The sequence below is a fragment of the Dromaius novaehollandiae genome, chromosome 8 (assembly GCF_036370855.1).
Source record: "Dromaius novaehollandiae isolate bDroNov1 chromosome 8, bDroNov1.hap1, whole genome shotgun sequence".
Classification (NCBI taxonomy): domain Eukaryota; kingdom Metazoa; phylum Chordata; class Aves; order Casuariiformes; family Dromaiidae; genus Dromaius; species Dromaius novaehollandiae.
In genome coordinates this window covers 12030505-12054292 of record NC_088105.1, presented here as the reverse complement: position 1 = coordinate 12054292, position 23788 = coordinate 12030505, and the positions used below count along the sequence as shown (strand labels likewise).

The window sequence follows — 23788 nt, the reverse complement described above, 5'->3', positions numbered from 1 at the left end:
ATCAGAAAGACAGAGGCCTTTTTTTTTTCTTTACAGAAGCAGAAAAGCTTAAAGTTTCAAAACCAGGTCAGAACAGAGAGTCTTTTTTTAGGGATTTTTTTTTTTTTTAATATTTGGAATCCAATAGGAAGAGAAAAAAAAGGGGGGGGGGGGAAGAGAAAAGAAAAAGCAACTCAGAACAACTGGATCATCTTTACAAGGGATTTGCAAGAACAAAAAAGCAAACCAACAAAACCAACCCCCCAGGCAACGTCTGATTTACATTGTTTTAACAATAATAATAATAATAATAATAATAATAATAAAGGTGTATGAAAACAAAAGGACTCCAGGTAGCCTTGGGATTAAAAATAACACCCCAAACCCTAAACTGATTAGTGATGTGAAAAGTTGTTTTTTGGGGGGGGGGGAAGGGAAAATATGGTTAAAAAAATAAAATGATCCCACTCAGCTCCTTTCTCAGCGCTTCTCCTCGCGCCCCGCCATGCAGCTTTCCGGAGGCAGCGGGGGCGTCTCGGCCGTGTGCCTGGGCGTGGGGGCCGCGGGCAGCACGGCGCTGGCCAGATCCCGTCCCGCGGCTCGGGGCACGCTTCGGGCTCGCGGTGCTCCCCTCGTTTCGGGGCCGGACGCCCTGCTTCAGCGGGGAAACTCGGGGCAGCCGCTTGGCCAGGGTTTGGGGCAGAGCCCAAGGGATTCGGGGAGCACTCGTGCCATCAGCCCCCTTCAGCATCCGAGCATCCCCCCGGCCCGAGGCACCGGGACCGCAGGCTCAGGACCCGGCTCCCCCCTAAAGCCCCTCGGCCGCTCTGGAGGCGCCGGCTCCCCCCCGGCCCCAGAGCAGCCACCGACGAATCTTCCGGGGCCGGGTCCCCACGGAGGCAGGAGAAACCAGGAGAAACAGCCAAAAAAAGCCAACGTAACTTTTCACATCACTTCGAACACACCTCAAAAGCAGAGGGGAGAGGAAGCTGCAAGGCCCTTGTCTCGGACAGGTGAAAAGAAATCTGTCATCATCATCACCATCATCATCAAAGCCCCCCTCCCCCAAAATAATGCCAAAAAAAAAAAAAAGAAAAGAAATTTCTGGGTCTCAACGTTAAGAAACATAAAGTGTTAGAATGTACCTATTAATGCTCACTATTCCAACCATTTTTTTTAAGTTTTACAAAATGAATTACTGTCACTTTTTAAACATTGTGTAATAAGAAATGAGTGTGCACAACTCTACACTTTTCTAGCATTCTTGAACTAATTCACAAATGCGAGAAAATTAAAAAAAATGGGAAAAACAAACAAAAAAAAGAAGATGAATGTAGGTAGTTTGATGTTATAAACTATACAGGAATGAAGCGCTTGTTGCCACAGAAAGAACAGGGATGGGACCTTCCCCCTGTTCAATTTTGCGTGCTAAGAGGGTCATTTTTTATTTTTTTATTATAAACACTATTAAATTCAGACTGCGTTTTTGGTTTTTTTTTTCCTTTATCTGAATATACAAGAACATTCATTATCAAATGTTCGTTATCATCAATACTACAAAGAACGAGACACAAATCGCAAGAAACAATGGAAAATGTTAATAAAGCTGAAAGAATCATCGAGTTTTTTTTGTGTTTTTTTCATTTTTATTTTTTTTGAGTTTCTGCAGTTTTTTGTTTGTTTTTTTTGTTTTTTTGTTTCGTTTTGTTTTTTTGGTATCGAAGTCAGGTTTTTCTGGGCAGAACAAAAAAAAAAAGAAGAAGAAAAAACCCACAACACTTTGGGGAGGGGAAGGGGGAGGAGAAACACAACCGAAAAAAGAAAAGAAAAAAAAAGGCAAAGAAAAAAGGCAAGCGACCAGCCAGCTATGACAACGCAAACCGGAGGGACAAAAAAACGGGAAACCGAAAACGTGATTTGCAAAGTACCATCAAGAAGTCACCACGGTGCCCAGGGCAGGGGCGCAGGGGCCGGGCAGTGACCGCAGGGCGGAGAGACGCTGGCGCCGGGGGACGCGATGCTCGGGCGCTCAGCACTCGAAGGGCTCGGTTTCAAGAGGTACCATTGCATTCCCGGCTCGGGCCAGGCCCCGTCCCGCCGAGCGCCCCGGCACCGCTGCTCGGGACACGCGAGCCCGGCCTCACCTCTGCGTCCTTGCAAGGCGGCGTGGGAAGGAGGCCTCGGCGTGCGCACGGGATGGGAACGGTCAGGAGGCCGCGTTGGGAGCAGCGGTGACCACACGTGAGGAGGAGGTGGGCAGCACACGTGGGTGGCCCTCGTGGGAAACGACCCTCTTTTCACTCTCCACGTACCCATGTCTGCCTGCTGAGGACCACCTGGCATGCGGTGCCCACGTGGCCCCAGAGCTGGGATGCCGCGCTCTCCAGCTGCCCTGCCCTCATCTTCTCAGGGAATGAGGGACACAAAGTCTTTCAATGCCAGCGATGTAAAAAGTGAACAAAAAGCGGGAGTTTTTGCCATTTTTGAAGCCTGCCTTTCAAATGTGCTCAAAGCCCTACTCTGAGCCCCACCAGCTCGAAGATAAAACATCTACTGAATCGAGGTTTCTCTTAATTGGGGGAAATTCCCAAATTTCAAAGGAAGTGCTTGGGAGCACTCTGGGGTTATTCCCCACAGAAAGCCAGGCTTGACCTCCGCTTCCCGTGAGTAACGCTGCTGGCCCAGCTTGGCAAGGTCACAGCGTATCAGGGTTGCAAACACATCACCTTTCTGGGACCGAAAACACTCGGCGCTGGGCTGCGGGCCAATCTCCATTATTTTTTCCAATGGAAGGGTGGAAATTTTTCTGGCAGAGCTTTAATTTTGAACGGTTCCCGCTCAGCACTGCTAGTGCTATTCTGATCTCGAAATGGCTGGCGAAGCAGACGCTGGCGCAGGCAGGGTGGAGAAGGGAGCATGAGCCATGGGCTTGGGAGAGCACGAGATGCGGTCAAGAGGTATTACAGCTCATCACAAGGCGCCATACCCGTTAAACACACACAGATTCTGCACAAAACCCGGGCCCTGATCCTGCAAACCCCTACCCTGGACACACGGAGGGTTGGCTTGGCCTCCTTGCCTGCTGGAAGAACTTGCAGACAAAACTACTGCACTCCAATGTCCTCCTGCCCTATCACTCATGGCAAAGCTTGGCCAATTGCATGGGACAAATTTGTTGTCCTGCTCTTAAAAGAGAGGCCACATCATCTGTTTAAAGGGGTGTTTTGGCAGCAAGAAACCCTACTTACCACCAGTCACCCAAAAAGCGGACCTATGGCCGGCCAGGGGATCACTCGAGTTCTCCCATGACTTTGGATGCCACATCCCATAGTAACTCCAAGGACTGAAACCATCAGCTTAATCTGAAAAAAATCCCCAAGAGGGACATCCACTCATCTTACAGAGTTTCCCCCTTGGGCAAACCTGCTGTATTAACAGTAACCAAAAGCACCCAGTCCATTCACCCTGTGCATGGACTGCGTCCAGCCTCTGGCATCCAACCTTGGCTTCCCTGACGTCGTTACCAATCCTAGGAGCTAACTACGGACCGCGCTGCCATGGTTGCTCCTCCACACGTGTGCCAGGCACTGCTGCATCTCTGGCATGGCTTGGGGAATGCAACGGCCAGAGGAGGCCCCCAACCCCTTTGGGCCCTGTCAGCACTTGGGAAACCCATGTCCTTCTTTTCCATGGCCCGGTACGCCCCTGACGCCTGCTCGGCTCTACAGCAGATAGCCCCGTAGGCGAAAACACAAGCCAATGCCATGCGATGCTTTCCTCGATAGAAAAAAATGCACTGCTGGCCTCCCGAGGTGCTGCGAGAAAACTGCATGGGTCCCATCAATCATTACTTAATGCTTGATCATGTAAAACACTGCGGACGCGCTCAGCGCTTTTGTTATCAGTGATGATAATTTCTCACCTGCCTCCTCCTGCTTTGTTTCCTTCCCTCCTCACCTCCCCGTCCCTAGCAGTATCGCAGCGAAGGATACCGGTGGGCACAACTGCGGGAGTTTCTCCCTCTCAGGGCTTTCCTGCAAAGCACACGTGGGTGAGCGGCACATCTGATCCAGCTCAGAAAAGCCAACGTGTTCGAGATCTGCGGTAGAGCAGTGCCGGGGACAGCATGGGCTGGCTATTTCCACGGGTCTGGGAATGGCCTGGTACCTTTTGAAAGTCAAGGGGAGCGACAGCAGGGGAACTTGGCTCTTTCTCCTACGTGCAGCAGGGTTGCATTCATCTGCCCTGTAACCGGCACTGCCCTGGGGGCAACTCACCGAGGCATCGGCACAACTGTGGCGCGGGGAGGCGGGCGGTCTGCTGGCTATTCCCAGCACCGGCGGTGATGAGGGAGCAGCAGGACAGAGGGCTGATGTGGCGTTTTCCTACTGCGAGGTAGCGTGCAAGAAACGGGAGGAGGGGGGCTGCCCGGGAGGGAAGGAGCGAGACTTGACTGAGGTACGTTTTTGGCTCCTCGACAAGAAACCCAGCACGAGACCGTGCACTGCTTTTGGTTTGTGTGTTTTTTTTGTTTTTTTTTTTTTTTTGCGGCGGCGATTTTTGCTTTTCCTCCTTACAATTCTTCTACCTGTCAAAATAGCCTTCGGTGGGAAGGTGTGGGGAGGGGCGGGGGTGTTGTGGCAGCGGCGAGGCGGGGAAGAGTGGCTTCTACCCAGAAAAGAAAGGGAAGAGAGTATAAAGAAGTGTCCAGATTGGCTGAAAAAAGCATCCCGACGAAGAGAAGAGAAGAGAAGGAGTCTTCGTGTGTGTGCTGATTGGGTTCACCTCCAGTCTGACTGCTGCGGTGTTCGGAGAGGCCCCCTCCCCTCCCGCCCCCGCCGGGGGCCGGGGTCAGCCAGGGATGCAAGTTGCCGGGAGATCAGTTGGAGGTATCAGAGTGAACGCTGCCAGGGCCTTCTGTGGGGGAGGTCACCGACGACGGGGTAGTAGCGTCTTGCCAACCTCCATTAGCCTGCGGGAAGGGAGAGACACAGCTGGGTGAGCCACTGCCACGGCCAGCCCGGCCGAGAAAGCCCCTCCGCCACGGATCCCCCCCCATTTCTGCCGCGGTAGGGCCACACTTGGACGCAACCCAAAGTCAGCATTTTTTACCCCCAAATAGGACCCTTCCCCGTGGCTCCACCCCTCCCTCGTTGGGTTTCAGGGCACCTTTCCTGCCGCAGAGCAGCGATGGGGAGGGACCGCGGGCTGCCCGTCTCCCGGGGGCTGCAGGGCCACCGCGGAGGGGGTGACTCTGCGCCACGCTGGCCCTTGCGGCGAAGGGAAGCTATTGGCACCAAGCCTTGTCTCCAAGAAGAGCGGCTCCTTCTGCTGGATTCGCCCTGGCAGGGCCGTACAGAGGAGACCTGCCTCCTTACACAGCCGCGGCTTCCTCGCACTTAGTGTATCTGGCACCCATCGCGAGAGCCCGCGCCGGATGTCACTTCGTTACAGAGCCCACGTCCTGAGACAACCTCTTCAGACGCCATTCCGAGGGGGGGTCCATTATACCCCTCCCGTGAGGACCCTGCTCCTGGGTGACCCCCCCGGCCGGGCACAGCAAGGTTGCAGCAGCACGCCAGAGCCCAGCTCTGCGCCGGCTCCTGGCGCTGGCCCGCCATGCTCACCGCGAGCCCGTCCTCAACAGACTCCTCCGAGCCACATCGCAACAGAGCTGCAATCGCTGTACCTTGGCCCCGGGGCCCATCCAAGGGGTCACACAGCAAAGCAGGGTGGGAAACTCATTTCTCCTCCTAAAAACAGGCCAGTCAGTGCAAGAGGGGGCAATGCAAAGCATGGTGCCTTCCCACGCACTGCCGAATTTCCCGGCCTCCTGAGAGCAGAGCTGGCCAGAGGGGCCCCTGTGGCAGCAAACGGGAGCAGGGGGCGGGCAGAAGCTGCTCCTTTCCAGCTGCTGCTTCCTCTCGGAGTTGCCGTCCCCTTCGGAGAGGAGCAGATGTTGCACCCAGCCTCCTCGGCTTGCTCTGACATTGATTCAGTGCTAGGCTAATTAATCCTTCCAAACTCCTGCCTGCGCTCAAGTTGGTAACAGCCGCCGTCCCGCTTTAGACATGCCTGGGCTGCTTGGCCCTCTCCGGCTGCCTCTGCCGGCGCCTCCCTCCGCAGCGCTCCGCTGACGCGGGGCATCCATCACCGGCCGTGACAGTCCCGGCATGCCGGGACCACGCGGCGGCCGCAGAGCTGCTCGCGTCAGCGCAGCACGTGAGGGCGGCTGGAGGTGGGCTGCATGCCACTAGCAAGGACGTTCTGGGGACACGGTGCTTCCCCAGAGTGCCCCAGGGGTAAGGGGAGGAAAAGCCACCCTGCCCCAAGGTATGGAACAGCAGAAAGCCCATTGCTGTCCACGACTACCCGGTGGTTATGTATGCTGATCATGGCTTCCCTGCCTGCCCCTTGCAAAGGGCTACAGAGAGGCAGCTGAGACAGGAGCAAAGCATCTACGATAGAGCTGACCATAAGCAAGCCACAGAAACACAAGTTGGAGTGGGAAAACTAACTTGCACCAGGGCATGTAAAAAGTAGACATGGAAAAGACAGTCACACACAAAACCAGCTTGTGCATCCTTCCGCATGCACATCTAAGTGTGCAAACACACGTGCTACCATGTCAGCCTATGCGTGCAAAGATATTTAGGCAATACAAAGAGAGGAGTCATGCTCTGAAGCTGCTACTGGATCTGGTGCATCAAAGACTGCTAGACTACACCTTGGGCACAAGCGTGAAACCAGGCAACGCAGTTGTGGCCTTGTAACATCCAGGAGATGCCACCACCGCATGTGCCCACTGGTGCACCAGGAGACATGGTCGCATGGGGCCAGCTTGCAGCGGGCCCCCGTCGCTGTCCGCCAGGCGGCAGATCACATTGCGCCCACACACAGGCACCGATACGCACAGCCTGTGTGTTCCCCGAGATCCAATATCCACCCTTACACATCTTGGACCATTGCAAGAGGCAGCAATTACTGTAGATTATCAGCCCGACAATGACAGGCCGCGTAAAGAGAGACACAGAGCCAACTTCACCGCCCAGAGACTGGCATATTCAAGTATACTTAGGACATTAATAGCAATTTACGTGCCATCAGTGAGAGAGAACCACAATAGCTGTGCTGGCAGCCTCTTATTACGAAGCCTGTTATTTGTTGGAGTTACAAGCTATAATCACAACAGAAACTTTCAAAACCCTTATCTTCCGTGACGCACCAAATCTATTTCAGAGCCGTAATTGCTATGTCACCGGAGCGTTTGCTGCTTAATGCACTCAGATGCCATTTAGTGTTTGCAGGGTCATTACAGCGAGCAGAAGGGGGGAGGAGGAGGACGGGGGCCCTTCGGAGCAGGGCTTGGTCCCTATTGTGCTGAACTATTTTTAGAGAGGCTTTTTCGTGCCAGCCGCAGTTGAAAGGAGCAAGAGGGAGAATGTCTTAGAGACAATGACTGCGGTGCCTTGATATTCCGCATCTCTCTCCCTGCCCCCCTCTGCCCCCCAAAATGCTGGAAAGCCCCACTGTACTCAAGATTGGGAATTATCTTCCTGTTTTGCAGGGAAGGAGCTTGTGCCCGCATGACCACCTCTGTGACAGTATCCAGTGGGAAGACAAGAGGATTTGGGGGAGATGCTGATCTAGCCTCCTGTGGGGTTTGGTCCTAATGGCACTTTCCTGCACTCCACAGCTCTGCTCTCCCTGCCCAGTAAGGCTCCCCAGTTGCGGGTGGCGCAATGGGAAAGAGGCCCCAGGGTTGGCCACAGCTGGAGCATCTTGGGCCATCCTTTGCTGCATGGTATGGACAAGCCCTCCACAAGGAGGCTGGGTCCTTCACCCTGTGGAGGGCATGCAGTCATCACCCATACTCACCCCTCTGTTCCCGGTGATCAACCCGATGTAGCCAGCAGAGTTCACGGAAGCCTGAAGAAAGTTTGGGAGCCTGCTAGGTACACTGTGGGTGGTGGGTTTTGGACTACGGTTGTGGCATTGGGCAAGGCCATGTGCGCAATACATCCAGTCAGCCCTGCCTCTTTTCTCTACGGAGATCAGTTGGGATCTGACCATAACAAACACTTTGGGATCTGCTGTGATAAACACCTCCCTCAAAGACAAGAGATTTTTCTGAGGAGTCAGCAGCGACTGTAGTTCCTTGCAGACCCTCTGAGGAGCCCCTACACATAGCTGTGACTTCTTCAGGAGGGACAGAAGCCAAAGACAGAGCAAAGGACTTCAGGATATCTTTTCGAACATTATCTTCTGGTCCCAGTGCATGGACAAGGCCTTGATAGCTGTCTAAGTTCTAGAGCCACGGTGATGGATTACTGAAGCAACTGTTTTTAGTGCCTGTTTCTTTTATTGCTGCAGGTCTCACAGCATTTTTGTCACCTCCAGCAAGTCTGGTTGGTTGTCAGCCCAGGGGTTGGTTTCTGTCTCTTTTTTGATGAGCTTTCTGCTTTGCATGGAGGCTGTCTCAACATCTTGCTTTCTGTGACCAGATCTTTGTCCCACCATCAACAGGGCAGGCAGATGCCAGGTCAGCCTCCAAATGCAGCACATATAGGGGAAACTGAGAACCTGATGGAATGGCAGTAGCCTCAAAGATTTCATATCTGTGGTTTTTTAAGAGCCTATTAGTCTCTCCTTATGATACACACTCAAGCTCTTATTAAACAACAGGGAACCCAATCAGATCTGGCCAGCCCTAGGAAACCAAGCTCCTCGTGTGCCAAACGATGTGTGGCTAGCAAGGGCCTGCAATCTCAGGCTTGCGGGCAAGCTGGAGCAAGGGGCCCCTACCATAGGCCATGGGTGATGCATGCTAGATACATGCCTCTCTTGCCAGTGCTAGTGCCCTGCCCCAGGAGGCTGACAGAGGCACAGAAGAGCTTGGAGACAGCTGCTCTGTAGTGAAGCTTCTCTTGCAACCTCCGTGGCGCTAGACTCTGCGCTACTGCCTCTGGGTCAAGGAGTCAAAGGGGGCAGAACAGGGGACACATGTGAGCAAGTGTCAGCAGGCATCTGGCAGCATGCAGGAACATCCAAAGTCACTTTCCAAGAGTCACAGCAGCAGCTCTTTTCCTGCAGTCTTCAGGACAAGCAAAGGCATCTCCCACAAGCCATCAAATACGTGACGGATGGGCTCACAGACCGAATACCCCTGCTAGATCAGCTTTCAATTGTGAATCATAGCTTGTGGAGAGCTACAGATGCTTTCTTTGCAAGGCACAAATTCTTGGCGAAAGGGTTCTCACCACAAGCATCCTACAGGTATCACGGCCATTGAAGTGCACTGTGATGATCCGTGCTTTCAGCTGACAAGAGTGGATGCAAAAATCAATCGCACACCCTGCTACTGACTGCCAGCGTCTTAATGACAAATACTGCTGTGTAAATACACAGCAACAGAGAACAGTATTTATAAATCAAAAATTTGCATACTGATGAACTTTAAAAATAGCCTCCTATATTAGACTTTTAAACGATCTATAAATTGGCCTGTCCAATTTTCTCTGCTAGAAGGTTAGGGATGGGAGGGACAAGGGAGAGAAAGAGAGGGGGAGCTGGGACTCCAAAAAAAATTTCTGAAAGAGGTTTCGTTAAGATGATTATAACTCATTAGCTAATTAGCTGGCTGATCTATGCATTTGTAGCAACCTCATTCTGAATTACAAGTGTGCTCGCAGGCAAATCCACCACAGCAATTGCACTTCATAGTACAAGTGCATTGTTATATCGGGGGAGCCCTGTCCTGCAAAGATCTCCCTGCTGAACCAGTGAGGAAGGACTGAGATTCACTCAGTGGTCAGCACTTGTCCCCAGATGGGTTTAACAGGGGTTTAGGAACCTAAAATACTTTGTGCATTTAGGCCTGCAGAGTAGTGCACGAAAGGCAATACTTCAGGCTTGAGCCCTCCAACAGATTACGGGAATAAAGGGTCCGACTTTTATTGGAAGTCACCAGAATCTGGACTTCTAAATCCTTTGAAAATCCCAGCCTTGAGGACCCAAGAGTGGGTATACATGCAGACCCACATGAAAAGGCACCGTCCAGGTGGATCAGACACTTCAAGCTTAACTGTGCAAAAATCCCAACCTCAAAGCTTGAAAGAACAGCACAATCAGGCCCGAAGCAGCAGCTCCTTTCAGGCAGAGGGTCTCTCCTTCCTCCCAGGGCCATCCAAGGCAGGGGTGTGCCCTGCATGAAGGCTCCTGTCCAGATTGTCCCTCCACTGCTCCTCGAATGGACGCGCGAGGCCGCAGACAGCCCTCTCCTCTTGCTGGGAAGAGTGCTTCCCGACATATCTCCAGCTGGGATATGAGAAGCCAGCTGTTTTCTCTCTGCCTCAGACATCATTGCAGGTCACAGGGATGTGCTGGTTGGGACGTAGCTGATTATTCTGGTAACGATGCAGAACTGACTCCAGCCCTTTTAGCCCCGCTGAGCTGACGGGAGCAGCGTGGGGCGTTCTGTCAGCCGTCGAGCAGCTGCGACTAGCAGACACATTCGCAGAAGAGCCACGGAGGAAACTGGGCTTTGGGTATATTTTTGTCCTCGGCTGTCATGACTTACACGCATTTAAAAATTCATCCTCTATCAAGGAACGCAAACCCTGTGCGTTGTCTCCCTTGCCAAGGTCTATAACGGTGGAGCTGGGGAACCTGCTTCTGACTTCCCAGACCTGACGGGCTCTGGGGATGACTTAACCTCAGCCCTATGCAGAGATCTTTGTGACAGGGCTCTTGACTAGGTTTCGGTTCATCTCCTTCCAATGGCTCACAGGGATGCTCAAGTTATGCAGGGGATGCACAGTTTTCTGTGTCACTAGCAGCTTTCTCCTGCAGTCTGCTGCCCTTCCTCAGCATTAAAAGGTTTAGGGGAGAGGCAGGAAAAACCTGCCTGCATCTTTGATGAGGCCGCAGGGTTCTTCTTCCCCGTGCCTGGATAAAGCAGTTGCCGAGACTTTGCCGAGGAGCAATGCTTCCCCAGAAGGCAGCCACAATTCAGGGGTGGACAAACCACACGGCTGTAGTTCAACAAGCACTTTGGGATCTAGTTGGAAAGACATTAAGTGACAATAAAAGCCACAGAGAGGAACATGCTACCAGGGATACGAGGGAAGCAAAACATCCTGGGAGAGAGAGACACACACAACCCAGAAGATGCTTCCTAAACTTCCTGCTCAGCTCTAAACAAACTTCCTTACTCTGCGTTGCTCTAGATGCCTGGCAGAGTTACTGTCTATGGGGAAACGCACCACCTGGAACTGAGGAGTCATTCCCAAAACCTGGGCTGGCATTTTGTCCACTTGCCACCCTGCCCCTCTCTGAAGAGCATTCCCATACCTGGCCCCTTTGGGCCAATTCGAGCTTCTGCTTTCCTAGAAAATCAACCCAAGCAGCCATCGAATCCCACACATCCCAGATCCCCACCTGGGAAGTGCAGGGTGGACCACGGAGCTCCATCAGCTTGCCAATTCCCAGTGCTGTCCATGGCAATATGGGCTCTCCCATTACCACCATTGCTGATGGCCACAAATACTAGACCAGTTGTTCTCATCTTATTTGGCTTTCAAGTTTATACTACCTCTTTCTTCTCCTCTCTCCTGTCATCCCCCTCCCTGCCTCATAATCCCCAGCAGCAACCCTCCCCCCAAATTTTGGCTTAACCCAGCCCACTGTTATTTTCCAAGCCAACTGCAACCATAATCAGCTCAGCCTCTTTCCTTGGGGGTATTTTAATTTATACAAAAGTATCATCTCTTATCATGATCAGCCTCCGATTCATTTACTCTTCAAGTATTAAAAAGCCAGAAAGGGAATAAATTCAGCGCACAGAGAAATTAATGCGGAACGATAGGCTCTTTCATGTGGCATTTTCAAGCACCGTTTTTGCAACGGGCTTATGTAATGAGACATAATTATCTGCACATGTTCAATTACATTACTTCACAAATCCTCCCTGGCTCTGCCTCGTGACGTCAAGCTTCCTGCTAAGCCCCAGTGCCCGCTCCATCTCTGCCTGCCCAAGTGAGAGGGGAGGAAAACACCCGGCCCTACCGACCGCTTCTCCCACCTTCCTCACATGCTGGGGCTCTCCCAGCCTCGGTGGTGGCCTCTGCCACACCAATGGCCCAAAGGCTTTCACACGCAAGGTCCTGCCCGTGGCAAAACCCAGGTGGCCTCCTTGCCCAGAAGGGTGAAGGGACTCAAAGGGAGATGCGTCAGGTCAAAGTGCCTGCTGGGCTGCCTGGATATGGGGCTGCTGTCGCACCTGGGCGAACTTATGGTTGGCAGCTGAGGCCATGTTCTCCCTTCCCTGAATGAAACGTAGAGGGAGGGAAGGGCTGGAGGGTGTGAGGAAGCTCTTTCAGTGCTTCCTCTTGTATCATGTCTCCTTCTCAGCGCCTTCATTTCAAATTGACAAGAAGTCACAGATGCTGGCTGGCAGAGCCGGGAGCTCCCCAGACGTCCCTCCACTGTGCTTCTGGAGGTGGATCGCTTGGAGAAGACGCCCGTGGTGCTGCTGGGGGTGACCCGAGAGTTGTGGCTGAGCTCTGCCCAACCCCTCCCCAACAAGACTCCTCTTCCAGCCCTTCCCACGAGCCACGTATGCAGCAAAACACAACAAATGCCGCCTTCCTGCTTGTCCCAAGATAATCCCACCTCAGCCTGTACCCTCCTCACCGCTCGAAAGGCGCCGCAGCGACCACAGCGGCGGAAAGCCACGTCCACAGCCAACTGCCCCCTCCTCCCCTCACCGCCCCAGACAGCAACAACAAAACCCACTCCGTGAGCACAGCCTCCTTTTCCAGGCTGCCCCCTTCGCCCAGCTTGCTGTCACCGCCGCTGAGATGGCGGACGATTGATCTGAGAAATGAAGTTGGATTGCTGTCCCAAATCTACACTCGGTTCTCCTTGTGTGTGTCTGATCGATTTTGCCCTGTACGACACAGCTTGTCGCTATGAATTTTCATGCTAGTCAGAACCCGCCAGCGCACCCAGGAACAAGTAGAAGATGTTTTGAAGCCCTCCCTCCCCCTCCCATCCTCTCCCATTTCTGTTGGGTGAGGTTTTCTTGGGTTGCATTTTCTTTTGTGCTTTATTTGTGACCGTCATTACGATCAACCCCATCGTCACCGTGTTTTCAACACCCTCCCTCTTCCCTGGCCCAGCTTCGGCTGCTGGCTGGGAATGGGCTATTTTTAGATGGCCGCTCTGGATGCCGCCATTGGCCTCCTTGCGGAGAGATTTCGAGGCCTGGGCGTTCATGGTGACATTCCCCACCGCCGTTACACTAGGTGTCACCTGTTTAGCAGTTCCTCTCAGCTGAACGCATGTGGCCGCAGGTGCCGTGCGAACGCTGATCCGCTCTGACAGGCCTAGACGCCAGCTGCCTGCACAAAGCCTGCCCAGTCGCCACTTTTTTTGTGGGCAAAACTCTGCCGTTGGCGTGACCGATACAGAAGCAATAAACTAGGTGACCGTAAAAGCAAAGACAAGTCCTACTAAGTGGCATTCTGAGCCCTATGGCTTTGAAATAATTGGTAGTGAGAGAACAAAAATGGAATGGGGAAAAAAATAAAACAAGAACCCAAGCCTATTTTTTTTCTTACACTGATGCCCTGCGGACTATACATCTGACTTGCTGCGAGTCCGTCACTGTATCCTCCTGTCTGGCTGATAACATGGCGAAGGGTATCCACCTAAACAAACCAACGACAACAAAGACACAAATTAGAGTGGAAGAAAGGTTAGCGGGCAAAGCTGCTTCCATTCATCTTTGGCATGATAAAAACGAACAAACAAATAGTAACAGTAATAAAGGTATATATTTAAAGAAGGAAAAAAAAAGGACCGCGATTGGTCTCAGGGTGACATCCAAGGTAGAGGACTGTTCCTGCCTCCCTCACCTCCCACCAGCCTGCCCCAATGGCCTTGTCACGCTTTGTTGTTGGTCTCAAGTCTTGTGACACAAAGAGCAAAGAGGGAAAACAGCATGGCAAGCGTGGGGTTCGGACTTGCTGGAGCACGTCACTGCAGCTGGCTCACGGTTGCACCTGAGGACCCACTTTGCTACCCCTCTCCCTTGCCACCCTTCAGCCCCGAGTGCCAGGAGCTCACGTCAGTGGAAGGAGATCCTCGGAGTTGGGTAAGTGTGGCTCCTCCCTTCGTTTCGGAGGGCCCGGAGAGGGAATATACCTACCACCACAAACGGATCACCATCTCTCCTCCATGTGCCCCCTTCCTCTCCCTCCACTACCCCATCCTGGCCCTGCCAGCAGTACGCATGGTGAGCATAGCCCATTGCTCACGGATGGCATGCTTTCTCTGCATCCAGCTTGGTGAGGGGAGCAACCTGGGCTTTAGAAAGCTCTTTGCCCATCATGAAGGTGTCAGAGTGGCTGTCATTTCTCAACACAATACAAAGCCTTAGATGCCAGAGAGCAGACTCACGGCATATCTGGACATCAGACGGGAAGTGGGAGATCAGAGTGAGTTACTGCTTTTTTTCTAAATTCTTTATTTTTGCCCAAAGCATGGGTTGACATTTCAGTAACAGTGCCCAAAGTTCCCTTGCTCTGTCTTGCTGGTCTGTAAATGGGTGGCGTTGAGTGCCTGAGCTTTAGGGAGATGGGGAGATGATGAGAGGGTGACTTTTAATTAAAAAAAAAAAATCTAGCTGCTGCATATTTCAGCACTTTCAGCAGACACCTGGTTCGGCATCAAAGGAATGAGTGGAAGCCTTGTAAAACGAGACACCAGTCCAAACATCTGGCCCCTTCCCTTGGAAGAATAAAGCAAGCAGAACCTAAACCTCAGCTGCTTTCTTTTGAGTACGTGCCTGTTCTCCTAAACCTCCTCTCCTCCTAGTACGACTATCAAGCCAGAGCCAAATGCATTCACAAAGTGTGGGCAAGTTTCCTCAAGACCATGGTTTGTTGGTTTGTTTGGGTGTTTGGTTTTGGTTTCTTTTTGATTGATTTTTTTGGTGGTTGTTGCTGTTGCTTTTTTTTTGGTCAGTCGGTTGCTTTTTTGGTTTGCTTTGCCTTTTTTAAGTGTTGGTTGGTTCGTTTGTGCTGGTTGAGATTTGCTCTTTTCGGACGGGAGGGAGAAGTGCCAATACAATCAAAGGCTCCTCCAACACTAATGCATTCACTGGCAGTACATCGGATGGGTCCCTACCTGTGACTGCACGTTGGCTCCAACCTGGGCCCCTTGGTAAGAATCCCCATTGAGAGACTGCACGCTCATGAACAAATCTCCAGAGTTTGACATGTTAAAAGAACTGGAAGAACCTGGAAAGGAAAGAGTGAGGCACCTGAATCACAGAAAGGAAAAAGATCCACCCCATGACTCTCAGCCAAGAGGAAGGAACAACATGCAAAGCAACCACAAAAACAAAACATACAGTCAGGTTAGTAGTATGAAGAACAGAGCAAGCAAAAAAAAGGATGCACTCTTAAGGTTATTCAAAGCCACATGTTGTTACACCTCAATGTCAAGAATGTCTCTGAACCGCTCCTCAGCTGGAGGAAGGATTCTTTATGCTCTGGACCAAGAGAAACAAAACCCAGCTTGGAAGACTTGGACAGCCATTTCCCTTTATTTCAGGGTGTCAAAATCCTTTAGGCAGCTTTGAAAATTTTGACTTTCGGAGGTGTCCACCCAGCAGACTGCACTGGAGTACAGAATTACTCAAACAAGCCTTGCTATCGAAAGCAGAAGTCTTTTCAGCAAGGCTAACCAGACCCATGCTGCTGTGGCTCCTGAGAAGCTCAGATCAGCCTGGTTAAATCTACACTGCACTGTTCTCTGCAAGGTGGACACATCCAGACACCATCCAATTGCAAGGTCAGAGCTCCTGCTGACTTAAGGTGAGCTCTGTGAGGGAGCAGAGTATGGAGTTTGCCTTCAGGACACTGCAACAGTAGGGATGTCACTGTCCTCCACAAGAAATCCATCACTGGTGGGAACTGCAGCACGCCAAGAGTGAAGGCACACAAAAACGTGAAGGCACCTGGGTTAGCCTTCCATTACCAATCACTTTGGCAAGTGTCTTTCATCATGATGGGCTATGAGAGAAAGCAAGGGTGTCATCTTTCCTACTGGGCCAGCTGCCCAAGAAGAACGAGCTCTGTAAGCAAATTCCCCACCGCATGCACCAGTCGCCAACGTTAAACTAAAAAAAAGGGTAACAGTGAAGACAACTGGGTGGGATAAGGAAAAAAAAACAACCAAATGATAAAAAAAAATCTTCCTGCCTTTGCAGAAACAAGGTTTTCTGCTTCAGCTCTGAGATATCTGAGCACCTACCAACTGCTGAACAGGAGAAACAAACCCATCATGTAACTGGAAGGTGGAGGGGAGGGAAGGGGGTTAAAAATAAATAAAAAGGTTTTATGGGATTATTTCAGAACTTATCGTGCAGATCAGCGCATTAAGTGTGAGACAGCTCAACGTGCAAGGTTTTGTTATAAACATGACGTTAGCCTTGGAAAGGAGAGACTTCAGGGGCCCAGGTCAGCTACGCTTTCAGCTCTAACCCCAAATACACTCTCATCTTCTCCACTGCCATTTCCAACTTGGAAGACTGCAACCACAGTCCTGGTGGAATTGCCCAACTATGGCTCATGCGTACGCTCTGAGAAAGGTCTGACAGCCCCTCTCTTGGCCTGTGCTGGAGAGGGAAGGAACACTCTGGACAGACTCCAGCTCTCCCCTGGAAATCAAGTAGGAAGGCTCCTCTGATGGAAACCACCTCCAAGAAAGGTCAGGGAGCAGATTGGAGGTCTGTGCTAGAGAGTTCACGTTCACTAAACTTGCTACTGCTCTCTTTGCAAAGGGCTCTTTTACCAAGTGCTAGCAAGTCTCAGAATTAAAGGCAGAAAAATCACTGCTAGATTCAACGCTCAGGATAGTCAAGAGAAAGACTCATCTCGAGCAAAGTAAGTCTTGGATCAGGACCCTCCCACTCATGCCTGGAAGGAGCACAGCCAGGAATAGCTCCACTGTCTGTGCTCACTGCCAGCCCTGCCCAGCGTGTTCCAGAGAAGGATCAAACAACAGTGCATAAAACAACCAGGAGTGGTCACAAGGCAGCTGTAACCACCACCTCCTTCACTCAGCTGACAAAGGGCACCTGTCACTTCCCAACCTCTCAGGTTACTTGCTGTTTTAAAAGCAAAAGTCATGGAAGCGAGTTGGCAGACTGAGGATACGCCACCCTGACACTGCTCAGCTGTAATCATGAAGATGGGCACTTTTCACATATACAAAGATGCTTCTTAGTAGGTTTTCTAAATGATCACTTTGAATGCTGGGATAAAAGCATAGGGCAAGAAGATGGTTTTGTACTCCCACAGCAGTTGAAAACCAACGACTTTTCAGCTGACCCTCATAAGAAGCAGAACATATTGTCCTGTTCTTCTAAGGTGAGCAAAAACCTTTGAGATCACACAAACAGTCAGTGGCAGAGCAGGGAAAAGAACTTGGGAATCCCTCAGCAACTGACAAGACACCGCTATCACTCTATCCCCAGCAGAGCAACATATTCTACCTTCCCCTAACAAAATAAAATTATAATAATAATAAAAAATAAAACCAACATAAACTTAACTGATATTTTATTGAAACTTAACAAATCCGCCTGTAAAATTGAGAATGGGAGTGAGGAAATAAAAATAAACAGCTACAAACTCTAGTTCTGAAAAGCGCCAGTGTCTTGGAAATCATGAGGAGCCCTGGAGATGTCACTTGCAAGATATACACTGCTATTGGCACAGGGTATTTTTACAATATATGTGCATATCTAAATGGCAAATATGTCTTGCTGCTGATGTGGATGCAAAGATAAATATGCGCATACCAATGGCCCGCATGTATGGATGCGTTTGTATCACAGCCATAATTGCAGAAAGCCCTTTATGCTGCCTGCTCTGCTGTTTCAGCATTCTGCTCTGTATGTACTAGCCATGTGTGAAAATTACGATGGCCCAAAGTCTCAGAGAAGCAGCTAAGAGGGGCTGATGCACTGGGGTGGCTGGGAGAGGAGGCAGGAATGAGAAGAGCCCTCAAAATTAAGATGCTAGTATCCTCAATGGGGACAAGACCAGGGAACACAAGTCAAATCCTTCCACTGGAAGAATCTCCATCATAAATCTAATCTGTGTCTCTAAAAGGCTCCATTTTAAGCACACCAGAGCTTTTCAGTGGTCGTAATTTAATCTCGGAATCCTCAAGGATTGAGGTGTAATGATCATCTTTGAGCTTGTAAACTCAGGACGAAAGGGCTCTGATCTTGGCATGGAAGTCCCCTGATGCTATAGTTGAGACAAAAGAACACCACTCATTACAGCTTGGAGCAGCGGCTCATTTTCAGCATCTGTACATCTTACGAAACCCAAGGCCTATCACCATCATTCCTTAGTGCTGGGTTTCCATCAAACTAACAGCAGCTCCAGGAAAAGTGGTAGAAATATTTAAAATGAAACAAGCTATGGCACTCAGATCTTGCTTTTGGATGAAAGTCTACATTAACACAATGCCAACAAAGGGATCTCTTCAATCCTAACACTTGTGATGAGCAAAACTCTCTTGACATTTGCCTCCAGTTAAAAAATCCTCACGAGCTTGATTGCTGGTATTTTTGCACCACCTCCAACTCTTCAGGGTGCTCATTCGCCAGCTTCTCAAAGGCCAACAGTTTTTGACAGTTTCCACTTCCACCTCAGATTCTCCAGGATGTCTAACAAGTCCTTCTCTCTAAAGTATCTGACAATTCAAAGGGTGTCAAGAATAAACAAACATAGTAATGGTGTTCATCAAAGCTGAAATCAAACCATCTTCATCTGCTGCTTCATTCCACCCTCCATCAGTCAGGTGGACATTCAGCACACTAAACCACTGAAGTCAACTTTGGTCATGCATAAAAGACTCCTACCTGAAGTCAATGGCAGTGACACCCATGCATCGAGAGCACAGAATTCAACCCCCTTCAGATACAGGAGGTAACTTTTCCTTGTGCTCCTACCATGGCCAAAGACAATGGAAGAACTTGATAGGCCATGTAGCTCCTCAGCTGGACAAAGCCACTGAGTTTGACACCAGGTCTAAAAACAAACAAAAATATTCTGAGCAGGCCCAGCAGGGAATTTTTTGTTCCTTTTCCACTTGCCAAGCAACACTCAGCCATGATCAGGATAATCTCTCCACTGAAGCTCTCGCAGGGTCCTCTGCAACCCTGCACTCTGGCACTCTCTGAACAAGTAGTGTCACAAAAAGTGGAGGAAGGCAGAGAAGAGAGAGGACACAGAGCACAGCAACAATCAGGCCAGTGCCAGATGAAGTACATTTCCAGAAAGCATGATCACCTCCCTCAGCAGCTTTGCAAGGTTTTTACAAAACAAAAAGATGAGTAAAAAAACAACAAAAAAAAAAACCCAGCTCAGGACAATTTTGGCTGCTCTGCACGGAAGATTTCACTGGATGTCATCACCTGTTTGTGGTCCTTGAGGACTTTGGTTGGCAAAAGGGTTTGTCCATATTAAATAACTTTCATTTACCATGTGGTTTTTGTGCTGAGATTGTCCAGGCAATCAAAGCGAGTTTGGGGAGTTGTTAGCCCAAATGAGCCAGACATCTCAGCTTATTTGAACATCTGGCTGATAAAGCCCAACTGTGCGTATTCAGGATGAAAAGGTGTTTGACATTCGGGCCTGGGTGACTGAGGATGGGGGACCCTACTTCAGAACGTGCCAGATGGCTAGACAGATGCAATCCTTGCCCTTGTCAATGTGTGGCCAATCTCTTTGACTGACTGTAGCCATTCACCGATCTCCGGTAACATGGGCACCAATGCAGAGAACAGATGGGCCTGCGTAGCCACAGCAGAAATGAATTTAGCTCCTGTCCCAGGTCCCATCACATACAGTTCCAACATTACAGCCCTCCAGGGACTACCTTGCTGGTTGCTTCTTTCTCATGACCTGTCCTCTGCCTACTCCCTTCCAACACGCCTTTATTTAAATGAGAAGGCCCCCAAAATTCCCAGCAAATCAAGTCTCTGTTCAGCCTCCTTCTTCACCAAAGTCTCAGGCAATGATCTGGAAATGGAAAAAAGCCTGTAGCGTAATAGGAGAGGCACCATCCATGTTAGTTCTTCACCTCTTCATCCATTTCCATGTTCCTCCCAAACATTGTCTCTGCCCAGGGTGATTCAGCACATCCGAGGACTGGATCCTCAAGGGCCTTGACATCATCCTCCCAATCTTTAACGGATGGGTATTTCACACCTAGTATGTACAGGTGTACCCCTGCTACTAGCACATACAGGGTGACCTGAAGCAGGGAAGGTCACATGACTTCACATGTCATGAGGATATGCCTTTGTCCAATACAACATAGTGCAAGGATGCTTGATGGAGCTGTTACATCTACATGGCTCAGCTGGGGAGATCTCAACCTGGCACACCACTGTTGGAGATAAAATCTTGAGAACATTCCAGCTGCCGTCTCAGGAGAGGAACTCAAAGGACATCCAACCCCACTGTCACTGCAAGCTGAGCCAGAGACTACTGCGGTGCTAAAAAGACGGGCATCTCCCTGCTCTCCCATCCCACAGCTGCAGCATACAGGGAAGGTGGCAGGAATTGGTGGTCCAGGTTAGGGCACACGTTGTTTCTAGCAGTACAAGGATCTTCATGGCCTGAGAGCTCCCCTCATGTTACTGTGCTGCTTTACCACATTAGGCACATGAAAAGAGGTCAATGTTTCTAGAGCACAGACAAGTGAGCCAGAAAGAGGACCCAGGAGTTCAAGTCTTACATGTTAATAACAAGACTGTTTGTCCTTCCTTGAAAGTGTAGTGTTATCCAGGGATTATCTTAGTCGTTTATTGCAGGGTACTGGCCAATTTATCTTCAAAACAGCCGCATTACTGCCTGTGGGGAAGTTGCAGAAAGAGACTTGCACCGGAGCAGTATTTAACTGGGCAGGCACTGGGGAAATGCCTATTCCACTATATGTAGACCACATCCAAACCCATTTAAGTCATTTGGAGCTTTTCCCTTGCTGTTCCAGGGCGTTAGATCTGACTCCAACTGAAGAAAGAGGAAAAGAACGAAAGCTGTGTTTTGTTTCAAGCTCGTGTGGACTGCAGGACAATACCACATGCAGGAGGGTATCTCTGACAACACACACAATTCTGCTGTCTATCCTCCAGGCTTTTCTAAATGGAGAGGAGGGGTTTAACATCAACAGACGCCATCTGATCAAGTATTTTGAGTGGGCTGTTTGCAAAGGATGACATTTTTAAAACTGCATCTAAATCTTTAGCAGTTAAAACAATGGAAGGAAAAGAAAACAAAAACAAAAGAAAAGAATCAAAATTCTTGCAAGCCATCTATCCTTGCAAAACTCTACAACTTCCTCCTGAACCTTCTGAGCACCTCACCCAAACCAGAGCTGGCAGCACAGCTTGCTCTGGCTACAGTACGGCCTGTCACAGACAACCCTGAGCATGCAGAGGCACGAAGGATGCCTCCCAGCAATGCTTCTGACCTTGAACCAAAAACTGTAACATCTCCTACTCCAGGTGGGCTAACAGTCTCCTAGCAGATAAGCCCCCTGGAAGATAAGCAGTTGTGCGCAGAGGCTTCTCTCCACTGGCCAACTCAATAAACCTACCAAATGCTTCTGTGCAAACCATCACGTGAGTCACTGGGAGGTGTGGACGAGCTCCCCAGCACAGAGATCAACCACCGTTTACCACCTGAGCTCCTGGATAACAGATGGTCTTTCCCCTCCTGTGGAGAGCTGGTTTGGGAAATCAGCCAGAAAAAACCCACACTGGTGTTTTCTCATTTGTTTGACCCTTGGCTCTGCTTTCTCCACCTTCCTCCCAGATTCTCTAGATCCAGGGGTGATTCTGGGGTGTGAGTCTTCTGGTATCTGTCACAGGCAGAGTTGCACTCACTATATAGGCATGTCATGGTAACAACCAGCGTTTGTGTAATGTATCACTAATGGTCTGTTCAACATCCAGCTTCTCTCCCCACCCACCTCCCCCTTCACTCCTCCTTCATTCCCTTCCTCTTAGTAGCCTACCTGATAACAGCACGCTTCATGCCCCGAAGAATGGGTATCGTGATCAGAGACCAAGCTCAAAGACACGAGCGATACATTCCCCTTCTCCCTCCCACCCCTAAAAACAAAACAGGCACACAGAGACTTGTACGGATAATTTTAGGTACATGGCACCCATGAAGTTAACTTTTTTTCCTTCTAATCAGGTCCCAATTTTCCCATCTCTCTTGGGAGCTGAGCACAACCAGAACAAAGCATGCCAACCACAGTCTAGGATTGCTTTTGGATCGGCTCGTCTTGCAGCAGACACTGCGAATGAACTAAGTAGCATCCTCTAGCGGAGGAGTTGAAATCTGGGCAAAGTGCTCTGTGCCTTTGACCCTCTAAACACACAAAATGGAAACCACAACAAATGGGGAGGAGAAGGGGAAAGGGAAGGGGGAAAGGGAACAAAGCAACCCATGGATTTCAGTATTTTCCATACTGACACAAAGGGAAAATAAAATTCACACAGAGCACACTCTTGCAGGTGATCCAGACACTGTTATGTAATCAAAGATAACCACAGTAGAAAGAAAATCAAAGGATAAAAATCTACCCCAAACAATCCCCAAAATGGCATGAGCTGGGACACCCCACAAGTGTTGGGTCCTATTAACTAGAGCCACTCATGCTTTCAGCCCCTAGCGAAACAGAACAAGTAGGCAAGGACTTCTTTTTCTCTATTTTTACTCCCTTTTCCTCCCTCCAACCCCCAAAACAAGCAAGCAATCCAAGCAATTCTTTTCTAGTCATTTTCCTGGTTTTTGTGTTCATCCTCCATGCGTATAACCCCCAGCACGTCACCATCACTCACACGGTCTGATCACATCGCTTTTTGAACAAAAAACAGAACGGAATGGGGAACCAAGAGAAAAAAAAAAAGAAATGAAAAGAAAGTATTCCCCTCCCAAAGCAATCCCAAAATTTAGAAACCCATCTATCTTTTCTTTTTTTTTTTTAAAGACCACAAAAGCGAGCCAATGAAAAAAAAAACCAGAAACCAAAGGGAGAAAATGAGAGAAAGAGAGATTAGAGGGAGGGGGAAAAAAACGAACAAAAAAACGAACAACTAACAACCCAAAATAAAAAAAAAACTAACCAGCTGAATTGGGAGTTGAGGGTGAGTTAGCCTGGCTTCCATGGGCTGACACATTGGTAGCCGTGACAGCCGTTTTGGCAGCATAAATATTGGCTTCCTCTTGAAATTTACCTATGTTCTTCTTGTACCGGATTCTCTTATTTCCAAACCAGTTTGATACCTAGAGCGAGTTTAAGAAAAGACAAAGACATTAAAGTTTCAGCTCTGGAAAGCGTGGCTGGGTGAGGAAGGTGGATTAATTCAGGTTAAGCAGTGCACATTCTTTTTTTTCCCCCCTGTTATCACAGGAAATGTGAATATATGGATGGGGGCACCTTCTACCTGCTTGTATCACACCAACCCCAGAAATGGCAGTCAGACCCGCTTGGGAAAGTCAAGTTCGTGCGGATACATCTGGTTCCCTTATGGATGAGATTTCCATTAATGGGACACTCTACAGTAACTGCTAACCCCCAGATACACACACAAATATCCAATGAGTTTACAAAACTGAGAAAGCAAAACAGCCCTGAAATTGCAAAATTTAATAATGAGCATGTATTATTTTAGTACTTTTTATTTGCCTCCTCCTCAGTG

General features: G+C 49.8%; 1 protein-coding gene across 3 annotated transcripts in view; it reads right to left on the bottom strand.

Annotated features, from left to right (window-relative positions):
* Window positions 1-13: 13 nt before the first annotated feature.
* The window catches only part of PBX1 (PBX homeobox 1), a 159983-nt gene continuing 136208 nt past the window's right edge, over window positions 14-23788 (bottom strand). Inside the window, exons 6-9 of one of the 3 annotated variants that reach the window (XM_026123388.2) lie at window positions 23213-23372; window positions 15172-15284; window positions 13602-13691; window positions 14-4951 (exon numbers count right to left, since the gene is read on the bottom strand). In XM_026123388.2, the coding sequence (XP_025979173.1) occupies window positions 4859-4951; window positions 13602-13691; window positions 15172-15284; window positions 23213-23372 (456 nt within the window). In that variant the 3' untranslated portion in view covers window positions 14-4858. The remainder of the gene's footprint in view (window positions 4952-13601; window positions 13692-15171; window positions 15285-23212; window positions 23373-23788) is intronic. The other 2 variants (XM_026123389.2, XM_026123390.2) reach the window with 2 other exon arrangements.